Source organism: Pleurodeles waltl, chromosome 1_2 (assembly GCF_031143425.1).
Source record: "Pleurodeles waltl isolate 20211129_DDA chromosome 1_2, aPleWal1.hap1.20221129, whole genome shotgun sequence".
NCBI classification, from domain to species: domain Eukaryota; kingdom Metazoa; phylum Chordata; class Amphibia; order Caudata; family Salamandridae; genus Pleurodeles; species Pleurodeles waltl.
In genome coordinates, this window is record NC_090437.1 from 681,124,831 (window position 1) to 681,149,201 (window position 24,371).

The following is a 24,371-nucleotide window of genomic DNA, read 5'->3' on the forward strand; positions in this document are numbered from 1 at the left end:
ATTTCATTATGTTGTGTTTTCGGTGTAAAATATGCTAATTTCAGCCAACTCGTTTTATTAGCTTAGACCGCCTCAACTGTTGTTTTATCCACAACTGGCTTTGTCTGTGGTCAGGTTCCTCTTCATATTCACAAGGTAGCAGACACTTGCATAAACGCAGTTAAAAGTACTTTTAATGGTTCTGCTCCTGCTTTCACGCAACAGTAACTATTATTGTGTGCTTGGAAGCCTGTTAAGGGACTACAACCAATCTCCTCCCACCATCCATGCATCCGTGTGTGTGACAATAGTTAGCATGCCACACATGGATCAAGCTTTGTGCACAGCTTCTTTGGTAAGACCCAAAAAATGGCTCTCCATGCCCTGCGTAGCAGGTCAGATATTTTTCTATCCATAAACTTGCCCAATGGGCTGCATCAGTGGAGTATACCTGTACAGTTTAGGTTGTCACAACAATTTTGAAGAACTATCACCAACAGTAACGTAACAAAAATGGATCTTTATGATAGTACATCTAGTTTGCTATTACTGTAAAACGAATAACAACGTTTTTCAGAAATTTGGGGAGAACCGTGCAAACTTTGACATTGTATACCATTGTACACCTAATATAATATATTTTACAGCCAGAAATACCTGGTCTCCAGTGTAAAGGTAATGTCTGCTCATCTCGATATGTAATACTTATGTTAGTAGCGCCCCACAATGAATGACTGCGCCAACTGGACAGTTACAGTGCAAATGTCTCTCTCTCAAACAGTTGTTCAGACAACACCACCGCCAAGTGGTACTGCATCAAGTATGGTGGGGTCGAGGATTTTTTGTCAAGAGGATCTCCACCTCTGGACGTGGCTGGGACAGGGCATTTCCCTGGTGGTTCAACATCAGGAGGGTCTCTGAACACCAGAGTGGGCAAACTCAGCTGATGAGGCTTAGTCAGTCACGAATGGTGTCTCTGTCCTGAGGTGGCAAAAGGTCTCTTTCAGCAGTGGGGAGAGCCTTGGTTAGATCTGTTCGCCTCCACAGAGAACGCGTAATGTCAGAAGTATTGCATGTTGGAGTATCCAAGGCGGTGATCGCTCAGTGATGCTTTTCATCTTGAGTGGAACTCAGGCCTCCTGTACGCATTTCTACCCATACCACTTCTGCCCAGAATTCTCAAGGAGATCAAGAAGTAGCCCTTGTGGCTCTGGGCTAGGCACGAAGAGTCTGGTATCCCAAACTATTAAGCATGGACATCGATCCTTCAATCAGACTGTCCGTTCAGGGAGATCTTCTGTTGCAGCAGCACTGCCTGGACCCAAAAAGAGCATTGGTGTTCTACCTTGATCATAACAGAGTTCCGGGTGGATGATCAACTCTTTGACAGAGCAGTCGGGGGAATGAACATTAAATTTATTAAATTAAAAAAAAAAAACACTACCTTCTCCACTGCTGTGCCGCTCCTCTGCTGCAGGCAGGCACAGTCTTCTAGTCTGCCCTGCGGCCAATCCTGACACTGCTTAGAGCAGCGTCAGGATTGGCTGGGAGCGCCCAGTCAGGGCATTCCCAGGCAGACTGGGAGCCTGTGCAGGCCCTCTCCAGCCTGGCAACTGTGTTGCTGGGCTGGAGAGAGCCTACTGCGCATGTGTGTTTTGGCCGACATGAGACAGCCGGCCAAACACACATGCGCTCACTGCTCATCACCCCTGTGGCCCCGCCCCTTTAGAAGAAAACGATAAGAAACACAGTTTATTATAATTTTCTTTTAAAGGTTTTGCAGATGCTGGCAGGGGGGACAACACTCCTCCGCCCTAACGGAGGAGCCGCCCCTGACAGGGACTCACCTTTCAGGGCCCTGATTTTGACGCACCAGTGGTCAGTGTTCTTCATGGCTCTGTGCTTCTGCTGTGGAAAGTCATATAAAGAAACTGCAGTCAGCGCTCCAGGGTGGCGCCTATATATGACCCACAGTGTCATATCCGGCACAGACGATGGCAACAACGGTTGGGGAGCCAATAAACACCACATAATGACATGCAGGGATACTGCTCGAGAAAAACCTCTGGGTCCAGACTGATGCCTGGGGAAATTCTGGGGTAAGGAATCTGCAACTAGCTATTGTCTGTACCAGATAAGGCATTATCAAAGTTAAGTAACTTGTCCATTTTGTGTGCTTTTTAAACCATTTGAAAATATCCTTTTTTTGTCCCAGTTTTGCTGAAGTGCAACAGGACTGTAGGGGGATCAAAGATTTGACAACTTGTTTTCATCATCACAAGGGGGCATAGTATTCTTTCAGTGATCAGTTGACATACCAAATTAAAACCCATATTTTTCAAGGGCTTCAGTGAAGTTTGCTGCAGAGAAAAAGAGGTCCGTCCAAATTCTTAAAAGTCCATTGAGCTGAGGGAACCTTGGCATTACTCTGTCCCCTTTCTAATTCTTCTCTGTCTCTGTCGTTTTCCATCTCTGTATTCCCACAGCATGTGCTGTCTCTCACTGCTCTATGCTGTTGTACGCACTCTATGCTGTTATACCCTTACTTGTATTTCGTGCTCCAATCCATATTGTATGCTATTTGTTTCCTCTTCCATGGCACTTGACATTCTTGTGACTTTTATTCCAGTGTTTGTCCATGTCTTTAGGTCTGGGCTATGTTTCCTCTGCTTTACCATGTTTGTTATATGGTAGTTTGGTCTTTATTGTGTCTGTAGCCTTGTAGCAGGCCTAACCGCTTCTCTGTTAAAAGGTTAGACACTTCTTTAGGTCCAAACTGCCATCTCAGTCCATCTGTTGAGGCAACTTTGTGTGCAGGATTGCCGTGATTTACCACATATTGCAAAAATAGAAAGTAATAATGAAAGATATATTTGTTCAACCGGCCTTTGACTTTACATTACACTATTTCCATAGCATCCCATAGTGCAAAATCTATTTCAGCTATACAAGATGTAAAAAAAAATCAGTGGTGAAGATATTTTGCTACTACCTTTAAACAGTTATGCAATTTGAATTATTTTTGCTAAGATTAGGAAAAGGTCCTTACAAAGGGCATGTGCAGCTCTGTCTGTTATCATGCCTTATTCATGACTTTGTTGGCTCATGCCTGTCAGCAGCTACTTAAAATCGCCTGGTGCACAATGCCCACACTGATAATGGGGAAATCACTGTGGTTGCAAGTTAAATTTTTTTTTTAATAACTTGTAACAACTTTGCAATTCCCGTTTAAAGAAGTGACCAGGTGTTTTAGGATGCAGCATCTGCTGCAGGCAGTGTTGACTGTGGGTGGGGCTTCTTAAGTACATTTGAATTGGCTTCGGGGGGGGCAGTGGCTGAGTTGGAGGACAGGAGAAAGCACCACATAACTAAAAAGAGGTACTTACTATTTTGGACATTGTTTGCCACAAAACATGTATCTTTATTTGAATTTGCTCCCTGTGATGCGAAGCAGGGAATGGGAAGTCATGGAATTTTGGGCCATATGTATGAACACATTTTCTCATAGACACAGAATGGGTAAAACCCTTTGATACATCTGGTCCTTTTTTCCAAATGGCTTCAACTAGTGATCAGTGGCTGACTGGTTTACTCTTTGAAGATCCTGATTGACCACCTCCAAAGCAACAGTCTTTCTAGAATTTAAGAGATTAATGTTCTGCCTCATGCACTAAAAATCCCTCCAAGTCTGTTCAAGTCTTGGAAAGAGTTGTAGACCAACCAGTCTACAGGGAGTGCAGAATTATTAGGCAAGTTGTATTTTTGAGGATTAATTTTATTATTGAACAACAACCATGTTCTCAATGAACCCAAAAAATTCATTAATATCAAAGCTGAATATTTTTGGAAGTAGTTTTTAGTTTGTTTTTAGTTTTAGCTATGTTAGGGGGATATCTGTGTGTGCAGGTGACTATTACTGTGCATAATTATTAGGCAACTTAACAAAAAAAATATATATACCCATTTCAATTATTTATTATTACCAGTGAAACCAATATAACATCTCAACATTCACAAATATACATTTCTGACATTCAAAAACAAAACAAAAACAAATCAGTGACCAATATAGCCACCTTTCTTTGCAAGGACACTCAAAAGCCTGCCATCCATGGATTCTGTCAGTGTTTTGATCTGTTCACCATCAACAATGCGTGCAGCAGCAACCACAGCCTCCCAGACACTGTTCAGAGAGGTGTACTGTTTTCCCTCCTTGTAAATCTCACATTTGATGATGGACCACAGGTTCTCAATGGGGTTCAGATCAGGTGAACAAGGAGGCCATGTCATTAGATTTCCTTCTTTTATACCCTTTCTTGCCAGCCACGCTGTGGAGTACTTGGACGCGTGTGATGGAGCATTGCCCTGCATGAAAATCATGTTTTTCTTGAAGGATGCAGACTTCTTCCTGTACCACTGCTTGAAGAAGGTGTCTTCCAGGAACTGGCAGTAGGACTGGGAGTTGAGCTTGACTCCATCCTCAACCCGAAAAGGCCCCACAAGCTCATCTTTGATGATACCAGCCCAAACCAGTACTCCACCTCCACCTTGCTGGCGTCTGAGTCGGACTGGAGCTCTCTGCCCTTTACCAATCCAGCCACGGGCCCATCCATCTGGCCCATCAAGACTCACTCTCATTTCATCAGTCCATAAAACCTTAGAAAAATCAGTCTTGAGATATTTCTTGGCCCAGTCTTGACGTTTCAGCTTGTGTGTCTTGTTCAGTGGTGGTCGTCTTTCAGCCTTTCTTACCTTGGCCATGTCTCGGAGTATTGCACACCTTGTGCTTTTGGGCACTCCAGTGATGTTGCAGCTCTGAAATATGGCCAAACTGGTGGCAAGTGGCATCGTGGCAGCTGCACGCTTGACTTTTCTCAGTTCATGGGCAGTTATTTTGCGCCTTGGTTTTTCCACACGCTTCTTGCGACCCTGTTGGCTATTTTGAATGAAACGCTTGATTGTTCGATGATCACGCTTCAGAAGCTTTGCAATTTTAAGAGTGCTGCATCCCTCTGCAAGATATCTCACTATTTTTGACTTTTCTGAGCCTGTCAAGTCCTTCTTTTGACCCATTTTGCCAAAGGAAAGGAAGTTGCCTAATAATTATGCACACCTGATATAGGGTGTTGATGTCATTAGACCACACCCCTTCTCATTACAGAGATGCACATCACCTAATATGCTTAATTGGTAGTAGGCTTTCGAGCCTATACAGCTTGGAGTAAGACAACATGCATAAAGAGGATGATGTGGTCAAAATACTCATTTGCCTAATAATTCTGCACTCCCTGTATAAATATAATTTCCTTCTCTTTGCTTGGTGAGACCTGGTGAATACCTCTCTCTTGGAGGCAGGCTATCTCACTTGTGTGTTTTGAAACCATATCCTTTTGTTTGGGTCCTCGTTTGTAGAGGAGTACGTAGACAAAGCATTGAGTTTGTACCATATTGTGGACCGGCTTTGGGGCTGGTTTTGATCATGAAGTGACTTCCTCCTTCTCTATCGCCTCTTCAAGTGCAGCCAGTTGTTGGTCAGAGAAATTATATTAATCCGCCTGCATGTTCCTTTTTCAGCCAAGTGGCCTCAATGGAGGGTTGTGGATTTTCTCCTCGGTGCCTGGATCGCTCAATAACTAAGAAGCCAGATCGTTGCGGTTCTCTCTTACCCGGTTTGAAACCTAGGGTAATAGTAATTGTCCACAGTGGAATTTTTCTGAGAAAGTCCAGCTGGGGAAAGAAAGGAATGGCAGGCTACAATAGGAAAATGGGTGCTTCTGTAAAAAAAAAAAATGGGTGCTGTATTTTTAACAGGTTAAAGCTATTTTTTTCGCACATGATATTACTATCGAAAATAGCTTATAGGCAAATACAGCCCCGCTATTGTGTGATTTTTACTCAATATGACGAGTTTTTAATGCAGTTATGCGGTGTTTTAGCTCGATTTCCTCTGTTCCAGTCTCTGAAGTAAAAATCTCAGAACTCGGAATAAGGATGATACATACTTTTTACATTTCCCTGCAGGATGATCGCTTGGGGGAGGGGGGGCGACTTTGTACTGCTGATGGACTGGCCTCACTCTCTGTGGAGTTATTGCATCTCATTTAACCAGTCTGTGAGACTGCAGTGTAGTCCACTGAAAAAGTCCACAAACCAAATTGGTGTTTTTCTTGCATCAGCTACTTTTGTAGCCCCTGTTACCACCTTTCCAAGGAGTATGTTTGGGGCACGTGCTGACTGCGTGCTACTTCGTCGGTGATGCACAGTCACTGTGCGTGCGACGGGATGAGGCTGGCAGAGGTACAAAGGTGTTCCCTCATTTTCATGTGACTAAGCCTGTTTGCAGATGAGGCAATGCTCCCTTGGGATCGTGTGGGAATGAGCAACACGCGCGCCAGCACAATCCGTTCCATTCCAACCCAGCTCTGAAAGTGAAAAGTGTTAGTTAGAACGGAGTAATTGCAACTCATTAACATTATTACCGGTATTAAACAGCCCGCCCGAAATAATATTCAACGTACTTTTTAAAATATAAAGTTAACAAATATTTGTTTTGCGACTTTTAACGGACTGCACTAAAAGTATTTACTCCGTGTGGTCGCATCAGCAGAGCCTGGCAGTGTCATTAATATTACAACAGCTCTGGTACATTCCCTTCAAGACTGCCTTTGGAGTTGGCCTTTAAAATTAAGGTATGCCGTTTGATGTTTGAGTAGTATGTAGAAGTATGAATGTGCTTGTCAAGCAGCCTGCAGTAACTGTCATTCAGGCCCAGCTTATAAATGCCTCTCTGCTTCTCCCTTCCGCTCGCTGCAGATGCGAAAACATTCAACGAAATTGACCTCGAAAACTCAGAAGAATGGGAGGTGAAGACCATTACCAGCACTTTGAAACAGTATTTGAGGTGAGAATTATATAATTTAGTATCGTGTGCGTTTTGACAATGCCAGCACATAATTGTCAGTATTTGTATTTTATTGTTCTTTATTGGTCGCCATTGAATGCAGTTATTACTTTAGCATGGGGTTGTTGTCAGCAGTTTCAAATCATTTTATGTCTGGTGCGGTCCCATTCTGCACTTGAAGAAGTGGTGGTGTCGCCACCATGTTGGGAGACCAGGAACTGCTTCAGAAAGGAGTCGAACTAAAAGCTTGCATTGTGCTCATTTCAATTATAATGGACTCTCGCTCCGGCAGATTCCTACTGTGAATCTCCTTGCCCGAGGCCAGACTGGACTTTGCAATTTTCTTACCCATAATGGGTCACCAGCATCAGGTGAGGATGTCCAGCATTGTGTACGGATTTGCAAGGCCTCACTAGAAGTGAGTTAACGGGACTACATAAGACACTATAGTCTCTTGTACAGTTATTTCATATTTCCCACGCTTGTAAAGATGCAGGCTATTGAGCCGCCGTTTATTTCCTTTTTATTCATTTCTCTGACAAGATTTTTTTTAATAAGAAAATACAATGTCCTCCTAGAATTTTCAGGCTACAAGCCACGTACCGAGTGTTGTAGGTTCATATCTGACAGACCCTCATTCCAGTTGCATCTCGTCTCAGTGTTTCACTGTGTGAATTATGCTTTGAGATGCACCCCAAAACGATGAGCGGGAATAATGTTGAGCTTACCCTTGCCTATATGGCGGGGGCAGATGGGACGAATGGGGCCCCTGTCAAATTCTGTGCTCCTTCATAGAGCTACAAAAATCAATATAGGTCAAGCGGTTTTCATTGGGCTCTCACAGGAAAAATAAAAGATGTAGATGTTTAATGGAGTAATCAAACTCATCCGAGTTTCGTTTTAAATCTGCTGGCAAACCTCATGTCCAAATTGATGACTTTCAGGAAGCTATGTTGGCAATTTTCACCGCATAGACTCTGACAGGCCCATTGGGTTTGCTGTTAGCACCTGCATCATTGTCACTGATCAGTCCTTTGCATCGCGATCCTAACACTGATGATCTCAACGATGATGCCTAACCTGAATCCAGAACTGGAACCTGCATCTTATGCCATGCCAAGTGTTGCTGGGCTTTCTTGCTGGACCAGTATCAGCACCTTCTTTGCAGCAGTGAACCTCTGATGTCTACCCTTATGTTATAGAGAAACATATCGAGGTCTGTTGAATTTGTACATAAGAGTTAAACTAGAAAAGTAAAATTATGAGGCCTGGGACAATTACTAGGTTTCATTTGGGTCTGTTTCAGATCAGCTGGGGTTCCCAGAGTCAGCTTCTCTTCATGACTAATACGACGAGCGGTAGCAAGCCGTTTAATGACTCATTTACAGACAATGGCTGAGGACCTAAGCTGCACCCAGCTGTCAAATACCAGCATACGCGAGGAGGAGTGATTTTCGTCCTCCCGACTGAAACGACATAAGCGCTTCTTCGCCCCCTTTTTGAAGCTAGGGAATTGGTTTCCCCATTAACGGCAATAATATAGAAACACCAGAAGTGCAGATGATGCGTCTTGCCTCCTAAGTCTAAAGATAACAAAGTACTCTTTAGCTAATAGACGGGGCTCTTTGTTAGTATCTTTGCTGCCAACAGAATAAGAGAGGCGGTACTGCCCTTCTCGAGTCCTGATGAGGCCACGACTGGATAGGCCGAAACGTGTCGACCCATTTTATGCGAGACTGAGGGCTGACGTCAATGTATTGAGAAATGAGATATGCACCATACAATACCACTTGAAATAAATAGATAGGTATTTGACAGCTGGGTGCAGCTTAGGTCCTCAGCCATTGTTTTTCAGTGGATCACAACTTGAATTTCTTGATAGTGACCACAAGTTAATGAATGAACGAGGGGCACAACCCTCCTTTGTGATACCGCCACAACTCAATGAGTTGGTTTCTTGTCATTATTGTTTGTGATGTTATGTACATTTTTATGTGTTAATATTTATAGAATGCTTACCGAATAACCACTGCTTACCTTTGCCACCAAAACGATTTAAATAAATAAGGGAAAGAAATTGTCCCCAGAGATCAGGATTGATCACTGATGTCTTTAAATCAATGATTGTATTTGTCCCTTCCTGCTGATTTTTTGTGTTCATGACCCTCCAGTATTCACCGGTGCCACAGGTATTGCTCTACAAAACCATAGGTTAAGGATTAGATGGCGAGTTGACTTTTCCAAACTCTTTAACATTGTGATTAATTCCATCTTTCCCTTAATACTTGAGCATCTCCTGTCTCTGGGCCAGCCCACCGATCACATAGTTTCGACTTTCTGATCCTTGAACGCCAGTATTAAAAATATCCGACTACACCAGCATTCGTGGGTAAAAAAAGCTATCTGGGCTGGTTTAACAAGGAATGCAGGGTGGCTCACAGGAGACTTTGTGTTGCCATTAAATCTACCCCAAGGGATGCTTCTCGAGCCACATATAAAAAAGGCTATCCATGCTGGAAAGCAAGCTGTCAAGCAGGAGCTGTGGGACAGGCTTGTCTCAGACATTGCTGCCAAGGACACCTGCGGGTTTTGGAAAATTATCAATAGACCAAATATCTCAGATGGACTGTCCAAGGATACAGGGGCAACCATTAGGCCTCACTGCTGGATTACCTTTTTAAAGCTATCTATTCTTACCCGGACATCATAGTTTGTTATGCAGAGCCGCTTGTATCTTTCCCCCTTACAATCAGCTTCAATCTTGATGAAGTCTGGGAAGCAATTAGGGCCAGCCTATCGAGGAAAGCACCCAGGCCTCAAGGAGTCCTGGTGGATTTGTTCAAAAAGCATATTGAATTTTGGGCCCCCATCATTATCAACTTGTCAATAATGCCATTGAAAATATGCTCCCATTATCTTGGCGTACTTCAGTGATAATTTCCATTTTCAAGAAAGGTTGTAACAGGATCCCCAGTGTTACAAACCCATCTCCTTGTTGGGCACAGCGGTTACAAATCAATGGGCACATCATCCTTAACAGGACGAGAATTGGGCTGGCCCTAATCATGTGATATCCCCATCCAGTATGGCTTTAGAGAGGGACTTGGCAAAGTTGAGCAGTGTCTCAACCTCTATCTAATCATTAACAAATATATGACAGCCAAAAGGGGGACGATGTACCTTTCCTTCATGGACCTAAGTAGCGCCTTTGATAGAGTTAACCGTAGTAAACTATGGACAATCCTCTCCGAATTTGGGCTTGATGAAGATTTGGTAGTCCCCATACTGGGGTGAGTGCTATGGTGAGTCATGGGCCAGGAGAGAATGTACAGATTTTTTTGACCTGCAGCAGAAGGTCCGACAGGGCTGGGTCCTGTTTTGTTTTTACTGTACATCAATGGATTGAATGCCAGTTTACAAGTTCTTGGAAAGGACTTGCCTATGATTAACTCCACCTCAGTACCTGCTCTTCTTTACGCAGACGATGATGTTCTGATTTACGGCACCCCTAATTGTTTGAGGGCCTTGATAAAGAGCTTTGTTACAATTATGGATAGTTTAGATTTGAAAACAAATATCTCCAAAACTAAATATGTAGTATGTAGCTTTAGAGCAGTAAAAGCTGTCTCCCTCTGGATCAAGGCTAAGCATATTGAGCATGTGTGGGAAGTTGGCTCTGTATATACTATCTCAAAGTGAGAGATAGTGTGCACAGAGTCCAAGGGTTCCCCTTAGACGTTAATAGTGTCAAAATTAGATAATACTAATGCTCTATTTTGTGGTAGTGTGGTCGCGCAGTAGGCTTCTCAGAGGGTAGTGTTAAGCATTTGTTGTACACACACAGGCAGTAAATGAGGAGCACACACTCCGACTTAACTCCAGGCCATTAGTTTTATGTAGAAAAATATATTTTCTTAATTTATTTTAGAACCACAAGATTCAAGATTTGAGGTAAGTACATAAAATGCAAGGTACTTCACACAGTTAAGTATAGAACTTTGATTCAAAGTAGTAGAACACACATTTTTTGTTAAAATGGCAATAAGTTATTTTAAAAGTGGACACAGTGCAAAAATCAACAGTTCTTGGGGGAGGTAAGTTTGGTTAAGTTTCTCAGGTAAGTAAAGCACTTACACAGTCAGTCTCCTGGGCATAGGCAGCCTACCGTTGGGGGTTCAAGGCAACCCCAAAGTCACCGCAACACAGGGCCGGTCAGGTGCAGAGGTCAAAGGAGGGCCCAAAACACATAGGCGCCTATGGAGAAAAGGGGTGCTCCGGTTCCAGTCTGCTAGCAGGTAAGTACCTGCGTCCTCGGGGAGCAGACCCAGGGGGGTTTTGTGGAGCACTGGGTGGGGGACACAAACAGGCACATAAAACACCCTCAGTGGCACAGGTGCGGCCGGGTGCAGTGTGCTAAGTGGGCTCGGGTTTGCTATTGAAAGCAATGGAGGGACCCGGGGGTCACTTAGGCAATGCAGGCAGGGCACAGGGGGGCTTCTCGGGCCAGCCACCGACTGGGCTAGAAAGAGGGCGCCTGCTGGTCACTCCTACACTGGAAGGTGGTTCCTCTCAGTCCTGGGGGCTGCGGGTGCAGTACTTGGTCCAGGTGTCGGGTTCCTTGTTACCATGAAGTCGCGGTCAGGGGGAGCCTCTGGATCCTGTCTGCAGGTGTCGCTCTGGAGGTGCAGTGGGGTCGACTCAGGTTACTCACATCGTCGTAGTCACCTGGGAGTCCTCTTTGCGGTGTTATTTCTCTGGAGCTCGAGCCGGGGGCGTCGAGTGCAGTGTTAAGTCTCACACTTCCGGCGGGAAGGGAGAGTTCTTTGGAAGTTGCTGAAAAGTTGCAAAGTTGTTGCTGTTTTTGAACAGTGCCGCTGTTCTCTGGAGTTTCTTGGTCCTTCAGGTTCAGGGCAGTCATCTGAGTCCTCAGAGGTTGCTGGTCCCTGTCAGATGCGTCGCTGTGCAGGTTTTTTGAGCCTGGAGACAGGCAGGTAGGGCTGGGGCCAAGTCAGTTGGTGTCTCCGTCGTCTCTGCGGGGCTTTCAGGTCAGTAGTCCTCCTTCTTTCTTCAGGTTGCAGGAATCTGATTTCCTTGGTTCAGGGTTGCCCCTAAATACTAAATTTAGGGGTGTGTTTACATCTGGGGGCCAGTAGCCAATGGCTATAGTCCTTGAGGGTGGCTACACCCTCCTTGTGCCTCTTCCCTGAGGGGAGGTGGGCGCATCCCTATTCCTATTGGGGGAATCCTCCAAAACCAAGATGGAGGATTTCTAAAGGCAGGGGTCACCTCAGCTCAGGGCACCTTAGGGGCTGTTCTGACTGGTAGGTGACTCCTCCTTGTTTTTCTCATTATCTCCTCTGGACTTGCCGCCAAAAGTGGGGGCTGTGCCTAGGGGGCGGGCATCTCCACTAGCTGGAGTGCCCTGGGGCATTGTAACACGAAGCCTGAGCTTGAGGCTCACTGATAGGTGTTACAGTTCCTGCAGGGGGGAGGTGTTAAGCACCTCCACCTAGTGCAGGCTTTGTTTCTGGTCTCAGAGAGCACAAAGGCTCTCACCCCTTGGGGTCAGAAACTCGTCTCAGTGGCAGGCTCGCACAGACCAGTCAGTCCTGCACTGAAGGATTGAGTAAAATACAGGGGGCATCTCTAAGATGCCCTCTGTGTGCATTTTTTTTAAATAAATCAAGCACTGGCATCAGTGTGGGTTTATTATTCTGAGAAGTTTGATACTAAACTTCCCAGTATTCAGTGTAGCCATTATAGAGCTGTGGAGTTCGTTTTGACAAACTCCCAGACCATATACTTAATATGGCCACACTTTACTTACAATGTCTAAAAATAGACTTAGACACTATAGGGGCATATTGTTCATGCAGTTATGCCCTCACCTGTGGTATAGTGCACCCTGCCTTAGGGCTGTAAGGCCTGTTAGATGGGTGACTCACCTATGCCACAGGCAGCATTTTGTGTGCATGGCATCCTGAGGTGGATGTCATGTCGACTTTGCCTTTTTTCCCCACCAACACACACAATCTGCAATGGCAGTGTGCATGTGTTAAGTGTGGGGTCCCTTGGGGTGGCACACCACATGCTGCAGCCATTGGAGACCTTCCCTGGTCACAGGGCCCTTGGTACCACTGGTACTTTTTACAAAGGACTTATCTGTGTGCCAGGGGTGTGCCAATTGTGGAAACAATGGTACATTTTTAGTGAAAGAACACTGGTGCTGGGGCCTAGTTAGCAGGGTCCCAGCACACTTCTCAGTCAAGTCAGCATCAATATCAGGTGCAAAAAGTGGAGGGTAACTGCAACAGGGAGACATTTTCCTACAACATGTCACTAGTTTCCCTTATCTTGGAAATATGTTTGATCCCAAATGCCTGTTGACGGCCTGTAAATCAAACCCCTGTTTGTGCTTTACCCACACTGTGGGGGCCTTGTCCTACTTTGCCAGCAGAGTAGGCAACAATTCAAAGCACTAATGGCACAACCTTGATTAGATTGGATATTTAATCCAAACCCAATTCCTCAGGCAGGAAAAAGTGAGGTATAGATGTGGGAAGGCAGAGTAGATGCCACCAGAATTGGTTCTCCTTTGGCTGCACCTTGGTGACATCCTGGTAGCCCCAGATTCCTGAGCCAATATTTAAAATGGGTAGACACTTCAGCAAACATACCTCCGTGAGAGGTTTAATTGGATTTCTGTTTGGTCCAATAAGCATTCAACTCTTAATCAGGCGATTATCTTAGATTGCTTGTAATGTGAGAAGTGCATTTACATCCCCCTGGCTAAACTATGTGCAATCTTCTTCTAAAGCCATAGGAAGGAACACATTGTTGACTTCTCCTGATTCTTTGGCCAAATTCGATACTCAGAAAATTAAAACGCTCTTCAAAAGCCATAGGGTGTCATCTAGGGTGCAGGAGGAATCCTCCCTGTGGGATTATGTTATTGTCCAAACATCACCAAATCTTGAGCCTTACCTGACCTGGGTCTGAGATCCTTAGTAAAAAGCTCTCCTAGCCAAATTTGGGTTGGGTGCTATCAGAAATTGGCTATGTTTTCCCCTGGGCCAATATGACAAATCTTCTGTCTTAAACTCCCCATGTGATGAGACCTCTGTGTAAACTCTAGATCATTTTGTTTTCTTTTGTAAATACTATCAATTTCAAACTAGAAAGTTTTTAAAACCTATTCTAAAGCTGAAAGATTTTCGTCAATATAAACCTGCTTTGTATGTTCTGAGTATGTTCTCTAATCCCTTGATTTACTTTTATGGTGTGAATCAGCAGTACGTATACAATTTTTCCCTGAAGGCTTTAAGGTCTAACACTTCCCATACAAAACCTTTTAAAACTTGAGAAAGAGATCTGCTCTCGTGTGGCAAAAAGGAGTGGTACAATGAATGAAAAAGAGTAGTTATAGTTAGGTCAGCTGTTCCACAGAAAAATATTTTTTATGTTACTATTAACTTTGGCACTGCTTGTCGAAAGCTTCCGTAAAGGTGCTACTTTGTGACTAGTTTGTGCATGGAAAGGTTTGGACGATCCGTCAAGTGGGGGTTGAAGGAATAAAAGGGGATCTCAAAATGAAAAATCCCCATGCATTTTCCATAGACTTCTTAAAGAAGGGTTGCAGCAAAAACTGCTGAAAGGATTTACACTGAATTTGGCAGGAAGCTAGCTCTTGGTATGCAGATTGTACTTTTTGTGATTTGGTGTAAATCCATTCAGTAGTCTTTGAGATAGTAAGGTATAAAAAAAATATAGATATTTTAATGGTTGAGTCCGTGAGAGGCTCATGAGACTCTCGCGGGAGCTCCAATTTAAAACTAGAGCATTCTGATTGGCCCAGGAAGCTTCTTTTCTCTGGTGCCATCTTGCTCCCGCAGGAGCAAGTGCTCTGATTGGCAGCAAGCAACATGAGAAAAATTTCGCTGTAGCCATTAAAGGACTGAAAGACTTAGTCCTGAACATGCAAAAATATATATATATATCTATATAAGGGGGTAGGATAGGGATACCCTGATCACCTAGGCCACATGGGGGGACCCAGAGTGACCCCCCTGGGGCCAAAAACAAGCAGAAACAGGCAAAAATTGTCCTAATACTGTGGGACTCCCGCTGGATCGTAAACAACAAAACAAAATGGGGCTGTGTTAGACCTTGCATGTTTGGTGTGGTTTCCCCAGTCTTTTTGCTGCTGCTTCCTGTATTTGTGACTGTGTGCTGGACTTTGTTTTTGCTGGTTTTGGTACTCTGGGCACTTTACCACTGCTGACCAGTGCTAAAGTGCAAGTGTTCTCTGTGTAAACTGTATTTGCAATTGGCTTTTACCTGATTGGAATATTGGACTAACTAGTATTTCCCTAGTAAAGTGCACTGTAAATCAAATGCTACTAGTGGGCCTGTTGCACTGATTGTGCCACCCACATGAGTAGCCCTGTAAACATAGCTCAGACCTGTCAAAGAATTGTCTGTGTGTACAGTTTTAAACTGCCAATTTGACCTGGCAAGTGTACTCACTTGCTAGGTCCAAAGCTTCCCTTTCTTTTACTACATGTAAGTCACCCCTAAGGTAGGCCATGGGTAGCCCCATGGGCAGGGTGCAGCGTATTTAAAAGGTAGGACACGTACTGGTAACTTTGGCATGTCCGGAAAGTGAAATGCTGCCAAATTCGGTTTTCACTAGTGCAAGGCCTATCTCTCTAATATATTAACATGGGGAATACCTTTAAATATCTTTTAAGTGCAGTTTCCAATTTGGAGCAGATGGAGATATGGAGTTTGGGTTCTCTGAACTCACAATTTAAAAATACATCTTTTGTTATGGTTAGTTTTTAGATTGTCGGTTTGAAAATGCTACTTTTAGAAAGTGGGCAGTTTCTTGCTTAACCATTCTGTGCCTCTGCCTGCTTGTGGAATCCATGTCTGGGTCAGACTGACAGTTGAGCTGTTTGTGAATTCCCTGTAGACTGTGACACAGAGGGAGCTGGGGTGTGGCCTGCATATCCTGATGAGTCATCCTGGGCTAGAGTGGGGAGGGAGAAGCTGACACCTGCACCTGAAAGGGCTGTGCCTACCCTCACACAGTACAGTCTCCAACCCCCTGGTGTGTGTCTGGGGCCAGGCCTGGGTAAGACAGGATCTTTTCAACAACAGGCACTTTCCTTTGAAGTTTGCCTACTTCACAGGCAGAAATGGGTATGAGTAGTGGACCCAAAATCCAAGACTATTTTAGATTACTTCTGGATCAAGAGAAATCTCTTACAAGGAGAAGAGCTGAAGAGCTGGAGGAGGAGTACAGCCCATTTGCCTGTGAGTGTGCTTTGCTGGGTGCCTGCAGTTGCTGCTTCCACCTGAGAGAGGACAAAGACTGGACTTTGCTGTGTTTTCCTGCTTATAAAGTGTCTCCAAGGGCTTGGACTGAGCTTGCCCATTGTTCTGAAATCTCAGGACCATCAAAGACTTCCTCAGCCAGCACCGGGACTCTCTTGCTGAGACTTCTTCCCTGCCAAGTGGTGCCCTATCGAGTCCCTAGGCCCTTGAAAGAGAGAAGCTGGTGGAACCAAGGCTGAACTCCACGCACCAGAGCAAGGCGGGGGAAAAATTGATGAAGCACCTGCTTTGCGGCTAAAAAATCGACACAACACCTGCATCGCGGCTGCCGAAGTCAATGCATCACCCACGCATAGCGGCTCTTTACTGTTGTGTGTCAGGATTTCCAATGCATCGTCGCTGGGTGTCAAAACCACAGTGAACCTGCATGGACCCGAGGCTGCTCTCCTGGAAATAAACGCATCAATCTTCTGCGGGAGAGAGAAATTATGCATCACCTGCCTGAATGAAGAATCGGCTCACAGCATAACTTATGAGTCAGTAATCGACGCATCGCTTACTTTTCTGCTGCACGCTTGCCCGTGCGGCTTTATTTTTTACGCATACCAGGTATTTTGTTTAAAAACAACACATCCATTGATTTCTATGGATTAAGACTCTTTTTAATTCAAAAATTCAATTTTTTGCTTGTGTATGTTGCATTTCTGTCATTTTGGTCTTGTTTAATTTAGATAAGTATTGGCTATTAATCTAAACTTGTGTTGTGTCCCTTTTAGAGTGTTTTTACTGTGTGCGCATTGGTACAAATACTTTACACATTACCTCTAAGATAAGCCTGACTGCTTCTGCCAAGCTACCAAGGGAGTGAGCAGGGGTTGTCTGAGGAGTGTAACTCCCTTACCCTGACTAGAGTGAGGGTCCCTGCTTGGACGGAGCACAAACTGACTGCCAACCAGAAACCCCATTTCTGACAGGCTGCTTTGTTTTGTTAATTGGGGGGGGTGCACGCGTCACACCCCCTTTGCCTTTGTAGGCCTTGGGTGCCCACCCTTGGGCCGGAATTATTGAATAAAGAGAGGGGGACATGCTGCCCCCTCCCTGAGCCATCACAGACCAGGAATAGCCTACCCTGCCAAAACGATTGAATATGGAGAGGAGGACACTGATCACACTCCCCGAGCCATCCCAGACCCTGGGGAGGCCACCATGGGGACAAAATCATGAATTATGAGGAGGGGGGCCATGCAGCCATCCTCCCAGCACCTCTAAAGGCCCGAGAATCCCTATCGCCCGGGGCCACTAAACTTAATAAAAGGGAGGGGGGCTGCATTCCCCCACCCCCATCCTTGAGTTATTAATGGCCTCAGGGAACCCATCTCCTGGGGCCGGCTCACTAGCTATGTCCCAGGTAGCCTGTCCTGGACATAGCAGATTCCCTGACCGCACCTGCGCGGGCGGGGATTCCTGTGTGTGCTCCCGAGCCTTTTTTGAATCTCCCACCAAATTGGAGCAAACACCAAGTTTGCGCTGAAAATGCTCTCGCCAGCTAGGAGCAGGCTTTGATCTGTCCCTGCCTGCACAGATGCAGGCAGGAAAACAAATCAAAATATTGCTTCAGCCCAGAGAGAGCAGCATAAGTAGCTGCTTCCTGCAGGCGGGAACAATGCTGGCTCCTGCTGCATGCAGGATCCAACTGGGGCCCTGGGGCGCCCTAGCGGCTGCCATCAAATTTATGGTGGGTGCCCTGAGTGGGCACCAGGGCACCCACCTTTTATAATGAGGGCCCAGGGGGATATGGTTCTCAGGGCCAGAAAAGGCTCGGGGAACAGGGGCTGTGTGAACCCCTCCCTTTTATTTTTAGTGTCCCTAGGGGACAGGGTCCCCACTGCCTAACAAGACTTCTGGAGGAGGGCCACATGCCCCCCTCCCCTTTAATTAAAAAAAGAAAAAACTACCCTGGGGATGTGGGTCTCTGAGGCCTCACAAGTCTTATGGATGCCTCCTCCCCTTAGCTCTGCTAACTATAACTAGTTTTTTTTTGTTCAAGATGTTAATGTTGTCACTGACATATTCACCTATCTATAACGTTACATTAACCTTTTTTTTTTTTTTCAGAGAATATACATATGGTCTGCATGGCTTATCACAGGGAAAGGCAACTTTAAAACTAATGATCCATCGAATAATAAAGAACTTACCTCAACAGATAATTGATATTTTAAATCTTGGACCAGCTACTATTTTATAAAGATGTAGACTATCTAATGCACTTATATGAAAGGTCTTCTGGTCATAGCTAGATGATTGCTAGCTTTCGTTTTTTTTAATTGTTTTAAAAATGGATTTTTAGTGCCTCTAACGGACATTGTTTTGTTTTTACATTTAAATAATTTGTATTACTTCCTCTTAATAGTTACATAGTAGTATGTTTATGATGTGGCCATTTCAAATTGTTATGGCATAAGCCAAGAACAATAAATTGATGTTGTTGTGATGTATTTATGTACTGGCATTCATAGAGCGTATAGTGGAGTAGCAGAAGAGCTTCATGTACTTAAACCATTCTTTGATTTGGAGTTGAAATTTATCATCACTGGTGAGAATAAATCTGATGGTGATGAGAGTGAACATCCAAGATCTGGTGGTGTCTAGGCATTGTCTTAAATGGAGGATGTCAATTACCACAGGTATCATGAAGTGTAGATCTAGGTCTTTGACATACTGATGTAGGCTACCATTTTGATTGGATAGTAGGATCAATAGTCACCATGTAATTATGTACCATCATATGAACTAGAATAGAACCTTAGACTCCATGCTTGACAAGAAGCAGGTGAAGGAGGTACAGAGGAGTAATTCTGAAAGTGTTGTTGTCTGTCACATTAAAGTAAGACAACCAGTTTAGGACTATTGTAGAGATACTCTTGTCGATATAGAAGTTGTCAAGAAGAACATGGTGATTCATGGTGACGTGGATACCTAAACAGTCAGAAGATCAAAAAGCAGGCACCCCCTTGTTTGTGATTTGCAAAGCCTTTTCAACTAACTAGTGTTATGTTCAATAATGAAGCCTGGATGGTAGCCTAATATATATGTTTGTAGAAAGTTGTTTTGGTCTGAGTTATTTTGTTCAGGAATATAGCTAGAAAGGGGAGGTGGGTGATGGGATGGTAATTAGCCACTGAGTCGGGGTCTAGATGGAGGTTTTGATGAGTGGGTGAATTCGACAGATATTTCAGAAATGAATTGGTTCCGGTACAGACAATGGTGTTGATGATATCGAGTGGACGTGAAAGGGATATATCAAAGACAAATTTGATAAGAGAAGGTGCTTGAATGTTGTGAGATATACATTTGAGGAACTGTCTGGTATTGAAGTGGTATTTAGGGAGAGGGGTTTGAGGAGTGTTGGAAGGATGTTGCAAAGGGGAATGCACTAGGTGGTATTGTCGTGTTGGCTCTCATTATAACAGTCAAACTGCTGGATTCGGGCTGCAGCACCACAGGACTGTGGGGAACCGAGTCCAATTCCACACCGTGTGACAGCTGTCGGCCTAACCCTTACAGCCAGCTAGCAGTACCTCACCAGTATCCAAGAGTAGAGGTGATTTGTGGCAGCAGTGCGCATGACATTCTGATTTGCCAGATAAATCGTGGTGGAACAGATCTTGCCCTTTTCTCTCATTTTACATTTGTCTCACACATACAAAGACAAACAGAAGCAGGAATTGGTTCGATGAAATTTATTGAATTAGCTGCGTTCTAGATAAAAGGCATGTACAGCAATAAGAACGATAAAGAAACATAATAGCAGAGCGGTGACGAAAAAAGTGAAACATAAGAAAAGTCCCACCATGGTGTCACAATGGTAGGTTATGGAATTCCCACCTACACCACTAATGTTCTATATCAGAGCCCAGCAGTGCTAGCCCTAATCTGGCCTTCAGGACCCCTGGGTCTACCATACCTGAATATGATGGTAGCGAAGATGGCTGTTGGTCCATTGAGAGTCTTCTCCCATGTAGACGGAAAAGATGTCTAGTCTCAGATGACAGCTGCAATGAAGCGAATAGCATGCAGTGGCAACTTGTGGCTTCAGTTTCCCTGTAACATATAGGGGGCAGAGAGGTGTTTTATAATAAAACATCTGGTGTACTAAGAAAACTGCCCTAAAGTAAAAACACGTATGTTTCCATTAAATGAGGGGGAATATGATGGTCTACTTTGTACCAACAACATTATTGTGTACAGCCTTGAGCAAGTATGGCACAATGGTTAGAGCGGCGGACCCTGATGTAGAGAACTGGCCCGGGACCAGGGTTCAATTCTCGCCTCAGCGGGTCTTGGGCTCAATTCCCTTGGACCAGCTAATTCTCGCTTCGGTGCCTAATCTAATTGATGGGTCCCACTCTGTAACTCTGGGCAATAGCTTGCTTAATCTCCACAACGGCCCTCACAGCGCTTGGATGCCTGGCTTCACCCTGGGGCTGTCCAGGAGTGGGCGCCTCACAGGGAAAAGCCAGGAGGGGTTCCACAGCGGTATGCGTACAGCGCCTTGAGACCCTAACGGGTGAGTAGTGCGCTATACAAGTGCAAAGTTTACAGCAAAGCACAGAGTGAAAATGTGCTAAAAAATGAAAACAATTTCTAAGCAGTGCAAACAACAGTTAAAAGTATAAAAACATTACCATAAAATGAAGCTTCTGCTAAAATAATAAAATGTATTGTTTTCTAGGCTAAAGGGCACAGGCTGCAGGCCTATGGCTAAAATAACATACCCATAAAATGCTGCTCAAATAATTGCAGGACAGTATTAGAGTTTGTGAATACAGTGTTGTAAGGATCAGTTACAAAATGGTATTATATTGTAGATGAAGAAATGAATAATGGTTGTCATTTTTTAGAGAAAGTAGCACATGGGAAGCTGGTAGTGGATTTTTTCTGTGTTTGACTGTCTTTAATAGGCTTTGTTTATGTTGTCTTCTCAATGTGTAGTTTAAAAGTAAATGTCTGATTTGTTCAACAGTTTAGAGGCAAGATGAGCATCTGCTCGTACTCCTTTCGTTTTGTTAAATAACCTCACACATGAAAATGTCTTTAAACAATTCAAATACCATTCCGCACCCTCCAGTTATAACACTAATATAGTAATCTGTGCTCATGTCTACCACAAGTAGATGAAACATTCCGAAAAACTGTGCAGGATCAAAGTGAATTCTCTCTTTCTACTATCATTGGAATGTTCCATTTTCAAAATGTTGTTCTGGTTTTTCGCAAACCCAGATGCCCCAAACAAAAAAACAATCAAGTTGGCGAAAATACAGAAACGTAGGAAAAAAAGCTCTCAGAAAATGGAAGCAGATCAGCTTTTTGGTTTGATCGAGAATGGGGTGCTCTGTTTCCCCCACCACTAGTAGAGCTGGGCAACAAAAAATAATTCTGTCCTAATCATATCGCGATGCAAGCCCGCAATTTTTGCTGACTCATTTCGACCAACAACTCTTTGTTGTGACATTAAAATCCTTTGTTAACAGACAAACCAGTGAATTTTTAGGTTAGTTGTAAGTCACAGAATGCATAATATTTTCGTCAGTTATGCTTCCCTGGGAATGTTGCAGTACAACATTGCTTACAAATGTAGATGTTTGAACCGTGAGATTCTTTTCTTTTTTTCTCTTCACAAAAGCCAGTAGTCTTGAGTTCTGTACAGAAATAGTTCAATTGTTGCCATCATCTTCTGATTGATATGTCGGTAGAATTGTTTGTTGGTATTCAAAGGCTGATATATTTTTTGGCTTCTGAAATCTCAATAGCTCTTATTTCTTGTTCTTTCCCATTTCATATTTAATAACAGTCAGGTAAATGGTTGATCTTCTCTGGTAATCGGAAAAGCATTCGCCCCATTCAGTGACAAAAGCAGTTTTTTCACAGCATGCGGGAAATTAGAAAAATGCTCTTTCATTCGCTTAGCATCTCCTCTTCACTATTTACAAATTTCAATATTCAGTAGCTACAACTTTTGAAGCTTTCCAGATTGTACATTGTAAGAAATTGTGCTATTTGTTGAAGGGAATAAGAAACCACTTCAAAAAATGGGCTTTTTTTTTGGTCTGTTAAGCAGTGCAACGTGCTTTGGCCCTCTCGGGCACCACCAAGTGCACAACGTCAAAGGCTGTTATAATAGTATATCCATGGAACAGGGTGGGATAAATTAGTCTCTGCTGTTCTTTTTTGCTTGCCCCATATCCGTTCCTGCAGTCAACAGGGAGAGGTTGTGGCCTTAGCGGACTTTGATACGGGAAAACCAGGTTTAAGTCCCAGAATCAGCTTAGCATCCTGTGATCCTGGGAAAATCACATAATTCACCTAAACCTCCCAAAAAAATTATCTGACCTTCTGTAATGTTATCTGTGCTCTTGTAAAGCTCTCCAAGACTCCTGTGTCAAGTGTATGCTATATAAAACTGCATGTATGTGAGGAAAGTGACACTATGTATATTTATTTTTGCATTTACACACTAGCATCATTCCATTTGTTGGAACTTACGCATCATGCTACCTGCAAGTAAAACAAAAATAACGATGTGGCTTTCGCCAGTCTCTGAACACTACAGGACTTCTTAAGTAGTGTAAAAGTACTGTGCATATCTAAAAAGTCATGGGTGAGTGTTAAAGGCCTATGGATGAAGAGGGCTCTTGGGATCTTAGGGTGAGAAATATTCCAAGAGTACCCAAGAGAATAATGTGGAATAATTTTGTCTCCAATCTTGACAAAAGTTACCAGCCCTATAAGGTTTAAAATACTTTTAGCACTGCAAATGTTTACCAACATGAGGTCCGTGCACCTAACTAAACGGTGTTTTGCGATCTGCGAATGTTGGCCAGTTTTTTTTTACTGCCCGGGCCTAATTGTGGCCCCAATCCAACACTGATTCTGGATCCTCAAGAATCATCCCTTCTGCCAAAAAGCTATTAAGAAAAGGCAATAGAGGAGGGAGTAAAGCTTCTTTGACTTGAAGAAGCAGCTTAGGATATGAGTTTTTGACAATTTACTCATGCAAGGCAGCTTATACAGCTATTAAAAACTCAATTGCTTAGAATCATTGCAGTATAAGAGTGTATCAGACATCTGAATTCTTTCTAGACGTGGGGGTGATGCTGGTAGTGGGGAGTAGGTCAACTAGTGAAGATAGTAAAGAAACACATCCTATCTCCAGCCACATCTTGGTCAAACACCTAAATTGAAGATTATACAGAATAAGATATTTTATAAATTGACAATTTTGATTCTTGAGCTAAAATTCCTTAGTCCAGCTGCCACAACTGAGAAGTGAGGTGCTACTTTGGTAACACTAACTGTTGCTAAAGACTGAACTGCGTTTAACAGAATAGGGTGAAATAAGTTCCTAAAGCGAAGCCAAGAAAGGCAGTCAGATGGAATTGTACACGAAGGCAGTCAGATGGAATTGTACACGACTGTACTTTGGAGGTTTCAGTGTTATACTGGACATTTGTTCATAGAATCCCGTAGGGCCCCTCTCCTCTGATGACTTTAAATTAGTTTCAAGGAAGATGGCATTTCTTCAGTGCCAGGTGCCTAAGGCCATTAAGTTAGTGACCTTTGGTCTCCTTCTAAAACTTAGTTTTTCTTTCACAGGTATATGGTTTTCCTACAAACCTAGCCTTTCTCGTCTGCCTCCCTTCCGACTTACACATCAATTAGGAGATCTAGGGCCAGATGTAGGAAACACTTTGCGAGTCGCAAACGGCAAATTTTGCCGTTTGCGACTCGCAAATGCGTGTTTCCTATGCAGAAATGCATTTTGCGAGTCGGGACCGACTCGCAAAATGCATTTCCAAATCGCAAATAGGAAGGGGTGTTCCCTTCCTATTTGCGACTCGCAGTGGGATGCAACTCCATTTGGAGTCACAGTTACCATCCACTTCAAGTGGATGGTAACCCACTCGCAAATTGGAAGGGGTCCCCATGGGACCCCTTCCAGTTTGAGACTGGACCCCAGAATATTTTTTCAGGGCAGGGAGTGGTCCGAGGGACCCCTCCCTGCCCTGAAAAAAACGAAACAAAAGGTTTCGGTTTTTTTTAAAATGCAGCTCGTTTTCCCTTAGGGAAAACGGGCTACATTTAAAAAAAA

At 43.9% G+C, this 24,371-nt stretch overlaps 1 protein-coding gene across 3 annotated transcripts in view; it reads left to right on the forward strand.

The window, feature by feature from the left end:
• Positions 1 to 24,371, forward strand: part of ARHGAP10 (Rho GTPase activating protein 10) — an 849,665-nt gene that overhangs the window by 502,813 nt on the left and 322,481 nt on the right. For all 3 annotated transcript variants that reach the window (XM_069242631.1, XM_069242629.1, XM_069242630.1), the window contains exon 15: positions 6,793 to 6,880. In XM_069242631.1, the coding sequence (XP_069098732.1) occupies positions 6,793 to 6,880 (88 nt within the window). The remainder of the gene's footprint in view (positions 1 to 6,792; positions 6,881 to 24,371) is intronic.